At 39.9% G+C, this 17,115-nt stretch overlaps 1 protein-coding gene across 1 annotated transcript; it reads left to right on the forward strand.

Moving 5' to 3' along the window:
- Positions 1–260: 260 nt before the first annotated feature.
- Positions 261–16,603, forward strand: LOC134100440 (myosin heavy chain, fast skeletal muscle-like). The gene is made up of 40 exons (XM_062553634.1): positions 261–288; positions 454–500; positions 2,537–2,752; positions 2,860–3,003; positions 4,944–5,100; positions 5,184–5,211; positions 5,351–5,450; positions 5,563–5,655; positions 6,002–6,065; positions 6,161–6,259; positions 6,339–6,442; positions 6,522–6,660; positions 7,107–7,225; positions 7,382–7,531; positions 7,634–7,804; positions 7,893–8,193; positions 8,301–8,368; positions 8,924–9,011; positions 9,100–9,217; positions 9,317–9,440; positions 9,530–9,666; positions 11,115–11,370; positions 11,489–11,731; positions 11,821–11,997; positions 12,110–12,255; positions 12,355–12,445; positions 12,528–12,917; positions 13,014–13,259; positions 13,354–13,550; positions 13,654–13,837; positions 13,918–14,083; positions 14,334–14,458; positions 14,546–14,854; positions 14,980–15,183; positions 15,271–15,396; positions 15,493–15,663; positions 15,748–15,852; positions 15,932–16,027; positions 16,267–16,398; positions 16,488–16,603. The coding sequence occupies exons 3-40, from the start codon at positions 2,549–2,551 to the stop codon at positions 16,506–16,508; spliced, it is 5,793 nt and encodes a 1,930-aa protein (XP_062409618.1). The 5' UTR covers positions 261–288; positions 454–500; positions 2,537–2,548; the 3' UTR covers positions 16,509–16,603.
- The last annotated feature ends 512 nt before the right edge of the window (positions 16,604–17,115 follow it).

Genomic DNA, 17,115 nt, shown 5'->3' on the forward strand with positions numbered 1-17,115 from the left:
ATTTGCTCAGTTAAAAATAACACTTGTTTAAAATTATTATTTTTTTTTTACCATAATGGGCATCTCTAAATATCACATTTTGATAATGGCCCAAATTGTGAGGTAAACCATCTATTTTGCCCTTTTAAGCGACAGTGAGGTTGAAGTAATGTTTAAATAGATCCAAACACATAAATCAAACACATCTTGCCTTATTTGAGTTCTGCTTCGTTGACAGAAAAGGTCAATAAAAGGACCTGCCGGGAGTATGGGATGGCTGCAGAAGAGACCAGGGGGTTCCAGTGCACAGTAAGTCATTCACAGACACTGACACAGAGAGGATGTGGCTCCTATTAGAGAATGTGTCATGGCAAACTGCATCTCTTTTGAAACTAATAAGCTTAAGATTACTGCATCACATTTATTGATAGGCTATACTTAAATACTTGTTTTTGTATGTTTTATCATTTTTAGATACTTTAAACATCTGTGGAAATTTCATCTGCGTTTGGGAAGGAAAGGTAAGGTAGCATACAACGGATTTATCTCAACAGCTCAACGATTAAAACAAGCTGCTTGCATTCTGGTAAATAAAATCTTTTGAGGGGAATTTACAGGTTATTGCTACAAAGTTGTAGTTCCTTTCACAGTCTTACTTAACATACAGTATGCAATCTTTGCAGACAATGTCCAATATACTTAAACCATTAATTGCCTAATTTCACTAGTTAGCCTTTGACTCTAGTGTCTTCACGAATATTGAACGGAAAGTTACATTTAAACATCCCCACCCTCCACTGTAATTCATTGATATCTTTCTGCCTTTAAAGCTTTAACAGGGAAATGGAAAACTTGAAAAAGTTACATTATCATCAGAGTCAATTAATGCCACATAGTGGTCAATAAGACAGCTACTCAAAAGCCATTTTTCTCTAAATGCATGGGTTGCAGTGTTGTAACTGTATCCTGGAAATCCAGATTCTCGCGAGAGGACAGTTTGGATTTGCTCAGTCACTCTGGCAATCAGTATGCTCATTACCCATGTCTTTGGAGCTGATCATCACATCAGTGTATCTGATACAGGCGGGCCAGAGGCGAGCTAAACAGATGACGACAGATATTAGTCATAGCCAGACCATAAATCTCTTATACATTTGGGTATGGATTTCCAGGTTAGTGCAACTGCACATCAGCCACTTCAGTAGCTACTTCACTACTGCTTAACACCATGGGCTTCCTCCCTGTGGTGAGCAGCTGTAATTGTAACACTAAAAATCAAGTTACCCAAAAAGTCCAAAAAATGTTGAGCTCAATTGGGTCAATTCTCTCATTCTAGGACTATGCCGTTATAAAAGAAATATGATGTTGTTAATTACTTTTTTCATTTCTGTTCCAGTAGTCCAACGCCTCTCAGCTAAGTGGTCCAAATGAGTGTAGTAGAGGAATGGTTAATAATCTTCCTTTGAAAATGACATTGTCCTTCGAAATTGATTAGGCTTTTTTTTTTTTTTTGATTAGTTCAATTTTGCAAATCCAAGTATGTCTGTTTGTAGCTTTGCTTTGCCCATTTTCATCTTATTTCACTAACTGTTACGTAAGGGATAACGGCCGACGAGGTGACCGGTTCGATGGAAATAATGGCTAGGTGGAGGTCTAGAACTCCGGCGACGTGCGAAGCACGGAGACGGAGTTACCTCCGCCGTGCCATTATTTCCATCGAACCGGTCGACCTCGAAGGCCGTTATCCCGCTTATCTCCCGTTTGTTTTCATAACCTGTATATTTAGAACATAGTTTTATTCCACCGTTGCGTCCGTTAACATCGCTAAAACTGTCTTGACTGTGGGACTACTGTCCAACGCCTCTCAGCTAAGTGGTCCAAATGAGTGTAATAGAGGAATGGTTAATAATCTTCCTTTAAAAATGACATTGTCCTTTGAAATTGATTAGGCTTTTTTTTTTTGATTAGTTCAATTTTGCAAATCCAAGTATGTCTGTTTGTAGCTTTGCTTTGCCCATTTTCATCTTATTTCACTAACTGTTACACTGACTTAGATTTTAAAATGACTGTTTATAGACACAGTAATAGACACACCTACAGTATTTTGTTGCCGGAATATTATGGCAATGTTTAATTATATAAAACACAGTTCTATAGTTTTCATATAAAATTAATTTTCATATTTTCTTATTTGACTGTTTAAACGCACATAGAGTGGAGATGTGAACAACATTTTGAAACATATATGGAGCAAAATTAAAAAAAAAAAACTACAGGAAAACAATCCTGACACAGGTTGTCATAATTCATGCAGCACAGGGTCAATAAATCATTTCTGTATTTTGTATGGTGTATTTTGAAAATGTGTGTATATTCAATGGTTATTTCAGTATGATTGGGGATGACATTAGTTTTCAGTATACAGTAATGCAGTAAACAAATTGGTTCCATTATTATTTAGATCAAAACAACTGTGGTTTTGTACCCGAATGTCTGATTATCTAAAAAATATGTTGTCACTGTCGTTCTTCATGATTATTAATTATGATTAATGCAGTAACCAGCAACCATGGGAGACGGTGAAATGGCCGCGTTCGGCAAAGCCGCCATCTACCTTCGCAAGCCTGAGAAGGAGAGACTTGAGGCCCAAACCAAGCCCTTTGATGCAAAGACTGCTTGCTATGTGGTTGACAAAGAGGACTTGTACATCAAGGGTACAATCAAAAAGAAGGAAGGTGGCAAAGCCACTGTTGAAACGCTTGAAACCAAGGAGGTACTTTGGAAAGGCTGTTAAAATGATTCTGGTAATACAATGACATTTTCATAGAAAGCTTCTTGAATACATCTCTTTGTTAAAGCTGTTTTCTACATTGGTTTTAGGAAAGGACAGTGAAGGAAGATGAAGTCTTCCCCATGAATCCTCCTAAGTTCGACAAAATTGAGGACATGGCCATGATGACCCACCTCAATGAAGCCTCTGTCCTGTATAACCTCAAAGAGCGTTATGCAGCATGGATGATCTACGTAAGCATTACACTTTTGACCAAATTAGGAAAAGAAAAAACATAGCTGTACCAAGTTTGGCCTTCGTACATCAAAACATTGTTGAGATATGTACTAACTTCCTTTATTACAGCGCCCCTAGAGGTCAAATTATGCCTCATCCCTTGCATGCCCTCACAATCAGGTACCAATCCTTTGTTCCAAATTTGGACTTCATCAAAACATTGCTGAGATATCAGGTCACTTCCTGTCTTACACTGCCCCTAGAGTCCAAACGATGCATCCTCACAATCAGCTACCATGTCCCCGTACCAAGTTTGGCCTTCATATCAGGTCACTTCCTGTATCACAGTGCCCCCGATGGATGCCAAATAATGACAATTTCCTAGTGTGTCCTCACAATCAGGTACCAAGTCCATGTACCAAGTTTGGACCTCATACATCAAAGCATTGCTGAGATATGAGCTCACTTCCTGTTTGGCGACTTTGTCATCAAATTTGATTGGCTGTATTGAGTGAACGTTTATGAATATCGAAATGCCTATAGGAATTTTCAGTCAGGCTTGGTCTGAAGATCATCTGTACCAAGTTTCGTGAAAATCAGAGCAAATTTCCGTTGGCGACACGTACAGGCAATGCAGCACAACAACATTAGTTGATCACAAATCAAGGCCCTTATTTGCACAGCATATTGTGAAATGTGGGCTACTAAAAATAGCACTTCGAAGTAGGCATATGTTTCTAGATAAATGGCCATGCAACATGCGTTAATAGTACCAAACTATGTAACAGCCTATATCTGCAATTAGTCTTATCAGAGGATATCAAGAATTAGGTAGCCTAATGTGAAACGTATAGAGATAGTGCCTATATTTAGTTCCATACATGATTATTCACCTGCTTATCAAACATTTCAGATTTAGAAGAGCTTTCCTTCCTGGAAATCTGCGAGGAATGGGGTCGGCTTCACACATAAGTCCATGCCTAAAACATTTTCCGGGTGTTTTCACATATTTCCGACAGTTTTCAGTAAAACAAAATACAAATGGGACAAGATGATCCGCGTGAATAGCTTAGTGCGAATTGAATAAATGTCCCTGTCTGACTGCATAGGCTACTTTGATTTTCCTCGAGTAAGCATTCACATTATTGTTGTCAATCTTGTGCAAAATATAGGAATATGATCCAGAAATCGTCGTGGCAAAGCCTGGATAAACTTCAAGTATGGGTGCGCGATGTGTTCTTACTCGGACACGAGTTTAAAGATTAATATGGTGAAAGAATTTAGGGTCAAGGTCAATTTGGTATAGATTCACTTTTTTTTACAATAGCTCCACCTTTGGATGCAGTACACAATTTTGGGTTATGGGGGTATTGGTTAGTCTGGTTTTCACCATGCTAAGCTCAATCTTTTAAGATTGAACATTAGTCTGGGGAAGATGCCCTTTGATTCTACTGCAAAAGAGGCGTGATCAATGTGCGGTAGAATCGTAAACACGTCCTTCTGCTGTATGAACTGTTCCGGGTAGAGTTTTTGTTCTGTTTTCAAAGAAAACATGCCTTTATCATCTTCAAAAACAGAAGCGACATCGGCTACTGCTTTTGTTTCGTTGCTGCTTAAGTTTCGGTATCGTCACGTCACCGGCCAATAGCGTGCCAGGACTAGAGCATGGCCATCTCTGATTGGAGCCAAAGATTCTGGCAATGCGAAAGTAGACCTGCTGGTATCCAGCCTGAGCTGCCGGGCGAAATTCAGAATTTGGGGAGAAATTGAACAGCACAGAAACAATAGGGTTCCCGCAGCTGTGCTGCTCGGACCCCTAATAATAATAGGAAGAATACTAACAAAAACAATGGGGTTCTGTACCTTTGCTGCTAGACCCCCAATAATAATAGGAGCTTCGCTGCTGGTACTCCAAAAATAAAAAGCTGAGAAACCAATCTTCTTTAACTCTTTCTAGACCTATTCTGGACTTTTCTGTGTCACTGTGAACCCCTACAAGTGGCTCCCAGTATACGACGACGAAGTGGTAAATGCCTACAGAGGCAAGAAGCGCGTAGAGGCCCCACCCCACATCTTCTCTGTCTCTGACAACGCATATCAGTTCATGCTCCAAGGTATGCTTTCGATTTTAAAGCCAACACTGAAATATACATTACCTATTTGATCCATTCATGTACATCTCTATTTTGCCCCACAGACAGGGAGAATCAGTCTGTCCTGATCACGTACGTGTCAAAGTATCCCTTATAACTTTTTACAGGTTTTAATAAAGGGCTAAACTTTGCATAGCTCATACAGTATACTCTTCTGGTACACTTTGTAATTGTAAATTACAAATATTGCAATATCTTCTGTTCAATACAGCGGAGAATCTGGTGCTGGCAAGACTGTAAACACCAAGCGTGTCATCCAGTACTTTGCAACAATTGCAGTGTCTGGTGGGAAGAAGGGAGCAGCAGCAGATGCTCCACCAGCTCAGGGAAAAATAAAGGCAGGGGCCCCTTGCATATTTATAGGCTAATTATCATATAGCACCAGACATGAACTTCAATAACAATATATCTATGGACTTGCAGGGCTCTCTTGAAGACCAGATTATTGCTGCCAACCCACTGCTGGAGTCTTATGGTAATGCTAAGACTGTGAGGAATGACAACTCTTCACGTTTCGTAAGTTTAGTCTCTTTATCAAAACGCCTACCTCTATTTTGTTGTTTTAGACAGAATGAACATCTTAGAGCTTTTCTTTTAACAAAACACACTAAAACTTTATTTTATATCTAATAGTATGTTTTTAACCATTCTCTGGTTTTCTACTTTCTACTCTACACTATCATATTTTACTTTTTGTATCAGTAAAGGCAGTATTCATTTTTACTCTTAGGTCTTCTACTGAATATTTTAATATATTTTTTTTAATACTTTAATAGTTTCCTCATTTGTAACTTGTAACCTGCATTGGTAAACAGCTTCAGCTAAACAAATACATGTCATTTCAAAATGTAATCTCAAACAGGGTAAATTCATCAGAATTCACTTTGGCACAACTGGAAAACTGGCTAGGGCTGATATCGAGACTTGTAAGTATAATGAAATAATTCATCTGTTTAAAGAAATATTTAATTATTGTCTTAAATGTATTAAATGAAAATGCATCCTTTCCCTTCTTAACAAGATCTACTGGAGAAGTCTAGAGTGACATTCCAGCTTCCTGATGAGAGAGGCTACCACATCTTCTACCAGATGATGACTAACCACAAGCCTGAGCTCATAGGTAAGGTTAATATTTTCAACCAACATTCAAAAATCAATACATGTCATTCTGAATTCATAATATAATTTGACCCCTACAGAAATGTCCCTCATCACAACCAACCCCTATGACTTCCCAATGTGCAGTCAGGGTCAGATTACTGTGGCCAGCATTGATGACAAAGAGGAACTGGATGCCACAGATGTAAGTCTTCCACATCAGTATTTCCCCCCTTTGATTTCTTGAAAAAGCTCCAAAATAATCAAACCATTTATCATTTCAGGATGCCATTGATATCCTGGGTTTCAGCGGAGAGGAGAAAGTGACCATTTACAAGCTGACTGGTGCTGTGCTACATCATGGCAACATGAAATTCAAGCAAAAGCAGCGTGAGGAGCAGGCTGAGCCTGATGGCACTGAGGGTAGGTTACACTAATGGACCAGTCACTTCTAGTAATAACTAAAGGGTACTCTACTCTTATTTATTTATCCATTCACTCATTCATTTTTGACTGATTCTCAAGCAGAACCATTGTCACTGCTACTGTACACCATGCCCAAAAATGAAATACCGCCATGTGATTAAATCAACATGGATATTCATGTATATTCATATTCTAAATTTCCTTCTGGATTAAGAAACTATCTATCTTCATTTAAAGACAAACATTTACAAAACAATGGTCACTCTGATACCTTTATTTTTGTGAGACTTGTCTATCTTAGACAAATGTTCTGATTTAGGGAGAGGAGATTTAGGTGAACAAACTTGTTTCATACATTAAGTTGTCCCGAATTTGTTTGGAGTGTGGAGTATGAAATTGGTTGCTACAAATGTCAAAATTCTACACTTTGGCACTTTTTTTAGATGCTGACAAAGTCGCTTACCTTCTGGGCCTGAACTCCGCTGACATGCTGAAAGCTTTGTGCTACCCAAGAGTGAAAGTTGGAAATGAGTTTGTCACCAAGGGTCAGACTGTGCCACAGGTATTATTCTAGTCACTAAGAGCTTCACAAGATCACAAACCACTTGGCAGAGTTTGGACAGAATTGCTGATAGTGAAATTACCTGTTTTTATCATATAAGCATTTTAGTTGTAGGTTTGAATATAGCATGACCGTTGTTTGCATATTCTGTTTCAGGTCAATAACTCAGTTTCGGCCTTGTCCAAGTCCATCTATGAGAGGATGTTCTTGTGGATGGTCATCCGTATCAACCAGATGTTGGACACTAAACAGTCAAGCCAGTTCTTTATCGGTGTGCTGGATATTGCTGGCTTTGAGATTTTCGATGTGAGTGTTATTCACCAATTCAATAGTTGTTCACCAACTATTTATTTCTAGTGACTCATGTTGTAATATTCTCCAATTATGTATGACATTTCTCCTACATAGTTCAACAGCATGGAGCAGCTGTGCATCAACTTCACCAATGAGAAACTGCAACAGTTCTTCAACCACCACATGTTCGTTCTGGAGCAAGAGGAGTACAAGAAAGAGGGCATTGAATGGGAGTTCATTGACTTTGGCATGGACTTGGCTGCTTGCATTGAACTCATTGAGAAGGTCAGTTTCAATGAATCAAATGAGTCAAGCACTAGATTTGTGTCGTTTTATAATTCCTACTTTTAAAACTAAGCTCATTTTCCAACAGCCAATGGGAATCTTTGCCATCCTTGAAGAGGAGTGCATGTTCCCCAAGGCCTCTGACACCACTTTCAAGAACAAGCTGTATGACCAGCATCTTGGCAAAACTAAGGCCTTTGAGAAGCCAAGGCCCAAAAAAGGCTGTGCTGAGGCCCACTTCTCTCTGGTGCACTATGCTGGCACTGTGGACTACAATGTTGGTGGCTGGCTGGACAAGAACAAGGATCCACTGAACGATTCTGTTATTCAGCTGTACCAGAAGTCGGGAGTGAAACTCCTGCCTGTCTTGTACCCACCTGTCGTTGAGGGTAACAACACATCTATACCAGTCTACAAACTAATGCAAAAAACATCCCATGTATGATTTGCTAAATATGTAACTCAATTATTGAATCCATCATTTGTATTTCAAAAGAAACTGGTGGTGGTGGTAAGAAGAAGAAGAAGGGTGGCTCCATGCAGACTGTGTCATCACAGTTCAGGGTATGTACTGTATATTAATTATGAGACAGTGTGCCTTCCACGGCACATCTTGTGTAATTATTCCATATTTGGAGTAGTCATTCTATGTCAGAACCCCTGCCATACAATCCAACTAGTACAAGAAACGTCAGAGTGTAACCTTTTATTTGAGACCAGGATTATGCTTCTACACCAAGTGGTTGACACACAGTAAACCTTGTATTGTCAAGTATGTATTTTGGGTAACCAGTCCGAAGGATAGTTTCTATAGGGAATTTTACAAAATGCATGAGCATACCTTGGCAATAAAATGTTTTAAGTATTCATATTTTCATTCTGTATTGATCTACACAGTATTTTGCACACAGATTCACAGGACCTGGTGCTATGGCTCAGTTGTGTTTTTAAGCTATATCAACAGACCTAGAGGCCTGAAATGTGGTCAGTTCAGAGACGGCAGAAAGAAAAAAGCAGTATTCTATATATGATCCCATATCATGTTAAACTAAAAGCATGCAAATTAATCATCTTGAGGAAAGGCGAGGGGATGTTTTGATTTCATTCTTATCTCAACAGGAGAACTTGGGCAAACTGATGACCAACTTGAGGAGCACCCATCCTCACTTTGTGCGTTGTCTGATTCCAAATGAAATTAAGAAACCAGGTAAAGGGTCTTTGGTAACCAATGAATATATTGGTATTATTTATCACATTGAGAATATGAGATCTCATGAGTTGTATTTGACATGCAGGTTATATGCAAAACTTCCTGGTCATCCATCAGCTCAGGTGCAATGGTGTGCTAGAGGGTATCAGAATCTGCAGAAAGGGTTTCCCAAGCAGAATCCTCTACGGTGACTTCAAGCAGAGGTGAACTGAGAAAGCCATTGAAGTAATTACATATATTCAATATTGTGTTTAGAGAGGAAAAGGTAATGCTTTAAATGGACATTAATTTATTTAATTCAGATACAAAGTGCTGAATGCCAGTGTCATCCCTGATGGTCAGTTCATTGATAACAAGAAGGCTGCTGAGAAGCTCTTGGGATCCATTGATGTTGATCACACACAATACAAGTTTGGACACACAAAGGTAGATTCCATGCAATCTAGAGCACAATTTTTCTGTGTCAGATTCATCCTGATATTTTCCTTACTATTGTTATAATATTCTCTCTTCAGGTGTTCTTCAAAGCTGGTCTGTTGGGTACCCTTGAGGAGTTGCGAGATGAGAAACTGGCTAACCTGGTCACAATGACTCAGGCTCTCTGCCGTGCATACCTGATGAGGAGGGAGTTTGTGAAGATGATGGAAAGGAGGTAAATGTGTATAAAAAGAACACAGAAGTCTGAAAGACTGTTAATAGTATGAGTAGTATTAACTCTATAGTTTGCCTCTGTATCCCTTTATATCAAAGTGTGGGGTGGGCCTCACTTGTTTGGCATAGAGACTTGACAGGTCAGGCGTGAGTTGCAGGAGGAAATTTGTTCTTTTTTGCCTATCTTTAATAATGCCTTTCTTTTTTGACAAGGAAGATCATGGATTCAAAACAAAGTAGCCACAAACATACACAGCGTCAAGTCATAAACAGACTGACATGAATTAAAATAACATCTGATCCAGCGGACTGAGACAGGAAATGTAGGCTAACCAAAATGTGAAAAAAAGTATAGTATTTGTCAGGTCAAAGAGGGGAATGAATGATAGAAAAAGTTTGAGAACCACTGCTCTAAATTGATAATGTGCTACACACAGACATTTTATACGCAACAATGCACCGCAAACAACAATAACAGAGAGTTTGAATTGTTGGAGAACTTGTCTATGAACGCACTATTTGCCTAATGTAGACTATTGATGTCTTATCTCTTTTTCATATTAATACCAAGATTCCAACTCAGCATCCATATTATGTCACCTAATGACCTATTAAGGCCTAACAGCATTTAATGTAAGTTAGTTGTCATCTTGCCATGCTTTTGGCATGTATTCAAATTGGTTGTCCACTACCCCCCACAGTGCTGTGGTGATCTGGTAGTAAATGTGTTTCTTTTCCAAGTCTTAACTTTACTTTTAAGAATGATTGCGATACATACTGTATCTAACTGTTGATTTAAAGTATTATTGTAGGGAGAGATTGATATTGTTACATCCTTACAATATTGCAATGAATATCGAGTCATGGACTTGTTACCGAGGTACTATCTTCTGTGAGATGTATATGGTCACATCCCTACTTTTTACCCATTATGTAATGATGATTATTATTACTTCTAAAAGGGACAGTTCTGGTCCTTGATTATAATTGGCTGAATTGCATTCCATACCGTTATTTATTCCAGCATAACCACACACCTTGACCGCATTTCGTTCTATAATAATGCGCTACCACAATTTGCACAAAAGTTAGAGTAGCTGCATCTCGCTGTTGCATGGCAACCATTCATATGGACGGAATATATTTCTTGGCGGAAGAATGATTATCTATTAATGCATTTTTCGTTGCTGTACCTTTGTTTCATGAACTCTTGCTAGATAAACGTACTAACCATTTTAGAAAAGCAATAAGCCACTCGACTCCGTGGTTTATACTGTAAATTAAAACAGCTAAGGGGGTTTAAAGGCACTCCACGTCGTGCCTAAAAACACCCCTTAGCTGTTCTAATATACAGTATAATCCACGGCCTCTCGGGGCTTATTGCTTGAATAAGATGGGTATGTAATTCTGTATAGAATAAGGACATGCTTCATCACCCTTTTTGTGTAGGGAGGCTATCTACACCATCCAGTACAATATTCGGTCATTCATGAATGTCAAGACTTGGCCTTGGATGAAGGTTTACTACAAGATCAAACCTTTGCTGAAGAGTGCTGAAACTGAGAAGGAGCTGGCCAGCTTGAAGGAGAACTATGAAAAAATCAAAGTGGACTTTGCAAAGACAACAGCGAAGAAGAAGGAGCTAGAGGAGAAAATGGTTTCCCTGGTGCAAGAAAGGAATGACCTGGCACTGCAAGTGGCATCTGTATGTGTCTACTGCACCATTTCACAATCATATATTCACAATCATACCACTACCTAGTATCAGCACTGTGTTTTCAATACAAATTAGATGTCATGTCTTCATCTTATATTTACAATAGGGAAGTGAAGGTCTCAATGATGCTGAGGAGAGGTGTGAGGGTCTTATCAAAAGTAAGATTCAGCTCGAGGCCAAGCTCAAAGAGACAACCGAGAGACTGGAGGATGAAGAGGAAATCAATGCTGAGCTGACTGCCAAGAAGAGGAAACTGGAGGATGAGTGCTCTGAGCTCAAGAAAGACATTGATGATCTGGAGCTGACCTTGGCTAAAGTGGAGAAGGAGAAACATGCCACTGAGAACAAGGTTGGGATTTGTAAAAGTCTATTAAATGTAGTCTGTCAAAAAAACAGTATCTAAATTACACTGTTTACTAATGTAATTCCTATTTGCAGGTAAAAAACCTAACTGAGGAGATGGCCTCTCAGGATGAGTCCATCGCTAAGCTAACAAAGGAGAAGAAAGCCCTCCAAGAGGCCCACCAGCAGACTCTTGATGATCTTCAGGCAGAGGAAGACAAAGTCAACACTCTGACCAAATCCAAGACTAAGCTTGAACAACAAGTGGATGATGTAAGTGAAAAAATCCTTCATTCAATCAGTCAAAAATAATCAACATTTGACAACTTCTCACACTGAAATGTGATCTTTTACTATATACTCACCCCACACTTGAAATTGACAGCTTGAGGGTTCCCTGGAGCAAGAAAAGAAGCTCCGTATGGACCTTGAGAGAGCCAAGAGAAAGCTTGAAGGTGACCTGAAGCTGGCCCAGGAGTCCATCATGGATCTGGAGAATGACAAGCAGCAGTCTGAAGAGAAGATAAAGAAGTAAGACATTATCTATTAAAACACATCACTGTTCAATTCCCATGTATGCAGCCAACTTCAGAAATTTTCCTTTCCTGATCTTTAATCTATTTTAATCAGGAAGGACTTCGAAACAAGTCAACTTCTGAGTAAGATTGAAGATGAACAATCACTTGGTGCTCAGCTGCAGAAGAAGATCAAGGAGCTCCAGGTTTGATTATTCTTCACCAAATCAAACTCTGAAAATGTTTGCCGTCTTTTGTCTTACTAATATAACATTTGTTTTGCAAAAGGCCCGCATTGAGGAACTGGAGGAAGAGATTGAATCTGAGCGTGCAGCTCGTGCCAAGGTTGAGAAGCAGAGGGCTGACCTCTCCAGGGAACTTGAAGAGATAAGTGAGAGGCTTGAGGAAGCTGGTGGTGCTACTGCTGCTCAAATTGAGATGAGCAAAAAGCGTGAGGCTGAGTTCCAGAAGCTGCGTCGTGACCTTGAAGAGTCCACCCTGCAGCATGAAGCCACTGCATCAGCTCTCCGCAAGAAGCAGGCTGACAGCGTGGCTGAGCTAGGAGAGCAGATTGACAACCTCCAACGTGTCAAGCAGAAGCTTGAGAAGGAGAAGAGTGAATACAAGATGGAGATTGATGATCTCTCCAGCAATATGGAGGCTGTTGCTAAATCTAAGGTTAGTGAGACGTTAACCCTCAGGCTATCTTGTAAACAAATCAACTTACAATAATTTAATGAACTTTTTGCTACAAACGGACATTATCATAAACAGACAAATCTGGAGAAGATGTGCCGCACCCTTGAAGACCAATTCAGTGAACTCAAAGCCAAGAGTGATGAGGGTGTCCGACAGCTCAATGACATCAGCGCTCAGAGAGCAAGACTTCAGACTGAAAGTGGTGAGCTTGCCCGCCAGGTGGAGGAGAAAGATGCTCTTGTGTCTCAGCTGACCAGAAGCAAGCAGGCCTTCACTCAGCAAGTTGAGGAGCTCAAGAGACTGAATGAAGAGGAAGTCAAGGTACTTATACCTATGCATGAAATGAAAGAATCGGATTGCATAAATCACATTTGGGGAAATGCTTTAATGAAAATCCTTGATTGTTAACAAACAGGCCAAGAATGCCCTGGCCCATGCTGTTCAGTCAGCTCGCCACGACTGTGACCTTCTGAGGGAGCAGTTTGAGGAGGAACAGGAAGCAAAGGCTGAGCTTCAACGTGGCATGTCCAAGGCCAACAGTGAGGTTGCTCAGTGGAGGAGCAAGTATGAAACTGATGCCATCCAGCGCACTGAGGAGCTTGAAGAGTCCAAGTATGTGCTACAGATGGAAAAATGCAATTTGGATATGGATGTTGTCGACCAAAATATTCTGAAATATCATGTTTTTAGATCAATCTGATGCTTTTTCCTTCAGGAAAAAGCTAGCCCAGCGTCTCCAGGAGGCTGAGGAGCAAATCGAGGCTGTCAACTCAAAATGTGCCTCTCTTGATAAGACCAAGCAGAGACTCCAGGGTGAGGTTGAGGACCTCATGATTGATGTGGAGAGAGCCAATGGTCTAGCTGCCAACCTTGACAAGAAGCAAAGAAACTTTGACAAGGTAATACCTCCAAAACATCATTCACATGTGGAATGTGGGTGAATAAGTATAAGCCTCACAACAAAAACTGTTTCTAAAAGGTCCTGGCAGAATGGAAGCAGAAGTATGAGGAGGGTCAGGCTGAGCTGGAGGGTGCCCAGAAAGAGGCTCGTTCTCTCAGCACTGAGCTGTTCAAGATGAAGAACTCCTATGAGGAGGCTCTTGACCACCTTGAGACCATGAAGAGGGAGAGCAAGAATTTGCAACGTGAGTCAATATTACCCAATATATATCCAAATGAAAAATATTTTTAAAACAAAGTATTTAATTCATTGGTTTGACATGGCAAAAATGTAGTGTTTTTACAGTCTTGAATTTAGTCAAACAACAAAAATAAACATCAAAATCAAAAGCATGTATAAAACAAGCTAAACCTATCTAAAGAACAAGCAAAGTACATAGAATGCAGTAAAGTGCTAGATAATATGTTTACTGTAATGTAACTGCAAATTTGCAGAGGAGATCTCTGACCTAACGGAGCAGCTTGGTGAGACTGGAAAGAGCATCCATGAGCTGGAGAAGTCAAAGAAAACGGTTGAGACTGAGAAGTCCGAGATCCAAACAGCCCTAGAAGAGGCTGAGGTAGAAATTCAAACAGGCTTTTCTACAAAGTGAGAAACAGAAATTATGATGATGTATATATTTTAACAGTCTAAATGTATTGTTTAGGGAACTCTTGAGCATGAGGAGTCCAAGATTCTTCGTGTCCAACTTGAACTCAACCAGATCAAGGGTGAGGTTGACAGGAAGCTTGCAGAGAAGGATGAGGAGATGGAGCAGATCAAGAGGAACGCCCAGAGGATAACTGACTCCATGCAGAGTACTCTGGACTCTGAGGTCAGGAGCAGAAATGATGCCCTGAGAATCAAGAAGAAGATGGAGGGAGACCTCAATGAGATGGAGATTCAGCTGAGCCATGCTAACCGCCAGGCTTCTGAGTCCCAGAAACAACTGAGAAATGTGCAGGGTCAACTCAAGGTCAGTTATGCAATAAAATCCGGTCCGATGCAATAAGATCCGATCTGATCTTATCTTACCATAATTACTATATGGGTAATAGTGTATTATGACACATATTTCATTCTTCCATGTTATTTTATTAGGATGCTCAACTGCACCTTGATGATGCTGTCAGAGGACAGGAAGATGGGAAGGAACAGGTTGCCATGGTGGAGCGCAGGAACACCTTGATGATCGCTGAGATTGAGGAGCTCAGAGCTGCCCTGGAGCAGACAGAGAGAAGCCGCAAAGTGGCTGAACAGGAGCTTGTTGATGCTAGTGAGCGTGTTGGCCTCCTGCACTCTCAGGTAGAGAGAAGGGTGTTAAAAAATGAATGAATTCAACATGTACACCTATCAGTTCATAATTGTCATGATATGGTTTGTGAATTTTAGAACACAAGTCTGATTAACACCAAGAAGAAGCTTGAGGGTGACTTGGTTCAGGTCCAAGGTGAGGTTGATGATATTGTCCAGGAGGCTAGAAATGCTGAGGACAAGGCCAAGAAAGCTATCACTGATGTAAGCAATGTTTTGTTTTGAACTTTAGTATTGTAAATGATGAGTTATATACTGTATGTAGCTAGTGTGATCTAAAACAATGTCCCATTATTTTAGGCTGCCATGATGGCAGAGGAGCTAAAGAAGGAGCAGGATACCAGTTCTCATCTGGAGAGGATGAAGAAGAACCTGGAGGTCACTGTGAAGGATCTGCAGCATCGCCTGGATGAGGCTGAGAATCTGGCTATGAAGGGTGGCAAGAAACAACTTCAGAAACTGGAGTCCAGGGTAAGTGAATCAATTTAGGTGAGAAGAAAACTTTTCAGAATGTAATAAGACATTGTCTGAAACAAAAGTCTTGCTTATGAAAAGGTTCGTGAGCTGGAAAGTGAGGTTGAGACTGAACAACGACGTGGTGTTGATGCTGTCAAGGGAGTCCGCAAATACGAGAGGAGAGTGAAGGAGCTCACCTATCAGGTACAATGTTTCTTTAACCACTATTTAATTACATTTAAGTCAGGGAGGACAACGATTGACAGATCGTTTTTCTTTTCAGACTGAAGAGGACAAGAAAAATGTTCGCAGACTGCAGGACCTGGTTGACAAGCTGCAGCTGAAGGTCAAATCCTACAAGAGACAGGCTGAGGAAGCTGTAAGTAGTTTCTTGTGTTGCCTATATGGTCACCATCATCAGTTGTAATGAATGTAACAGAAGGATGAACACCAAAATGTTGTATCTCTAATTCTGTTCAGTCCAATGTTATAAAAGTAAACTTTTTAAAAGAGCTGCTATCACCTAGACCATAAATTAATCTTCATAGACATAAAAATGATTGGTTTGCTTCATAACAGAAGCCTCTACACTCAACAAAAATATTTGCTCATACTTAGGAGGAGCAATCCAACTCCCACCTGTCAAAGTTCAGGAAGGTTCAGCATGAGCTGGAGGAGGCTGAGGAACGTGCTGACATTGCTGAATCCCAGGTCAACAAGTTGAGAGCAAAGAGCCGTGATTCTGGAAAGGTATATCTAATTTACCATATTTCAACATATTATTAGCCATCATATTTTCATATTCAATTTCATTCAATTTCTGAATTTCTCTTTCTTAGGGCAAGGAAGCTGCAGAGTAAATCCTGTGGAATCTTCCATCTAGTCACTCATCTGGATTAATATCCTGATGGTTTTGGCTTTTCTGTAATACAACATAATAAAAGTCTCTTCAGAATATATGAGTACATTGTTTTTAATAACAGAAATAATTGTGATTGGAATTTGTAAAGTGTTTGACCTCCCTATTTGTATATAAAATCACTTTTTTTTTTACTGGTCTGTTAGGCTAAAACCGTCTTTGCCAATAATGAACGATGTGGTAACACTTTCTATGAAGGTCACTGTTTTAATGAGTTATGCATACATTCATCCATAACACCTTATAATGTGACCATAATTATAATAATATTTATTAGGGATGGCCTGATACCGATACTGGCATAAGGGATCGGGCCGATACTGAGCCCATATACTCGTACTCGTATAAATTCCCCAATACCACCCACCGATACCACTTAATCACAGTTTCCTCTAATCTTAGCTGCTGCTCTTAAAGAAACACTTAACAGTTTTTTCATATTAAACTATGTTATTCCCTTAAAGGGATATTCCGCCATTTTTGGAAATAAGCTCATTTTCCACCTCCCCTCGAGCAAAATAATTGACATTTACCTTTTTCCCGTTCAT

Source organism: Sardina pilchardus, chromosome 14 (genome assembly GCF_963854185.1).
Source record: "Sardina pilchardus chromosome 14, fSarPil1.1, whole genome shotgun sequence".
Lineage (NCBI taxonomy): Eukaryota > Metazoa > Chordata > Actinopteri > Clupeiformes > Clupeidae > Sardina > Sardina pilchardus.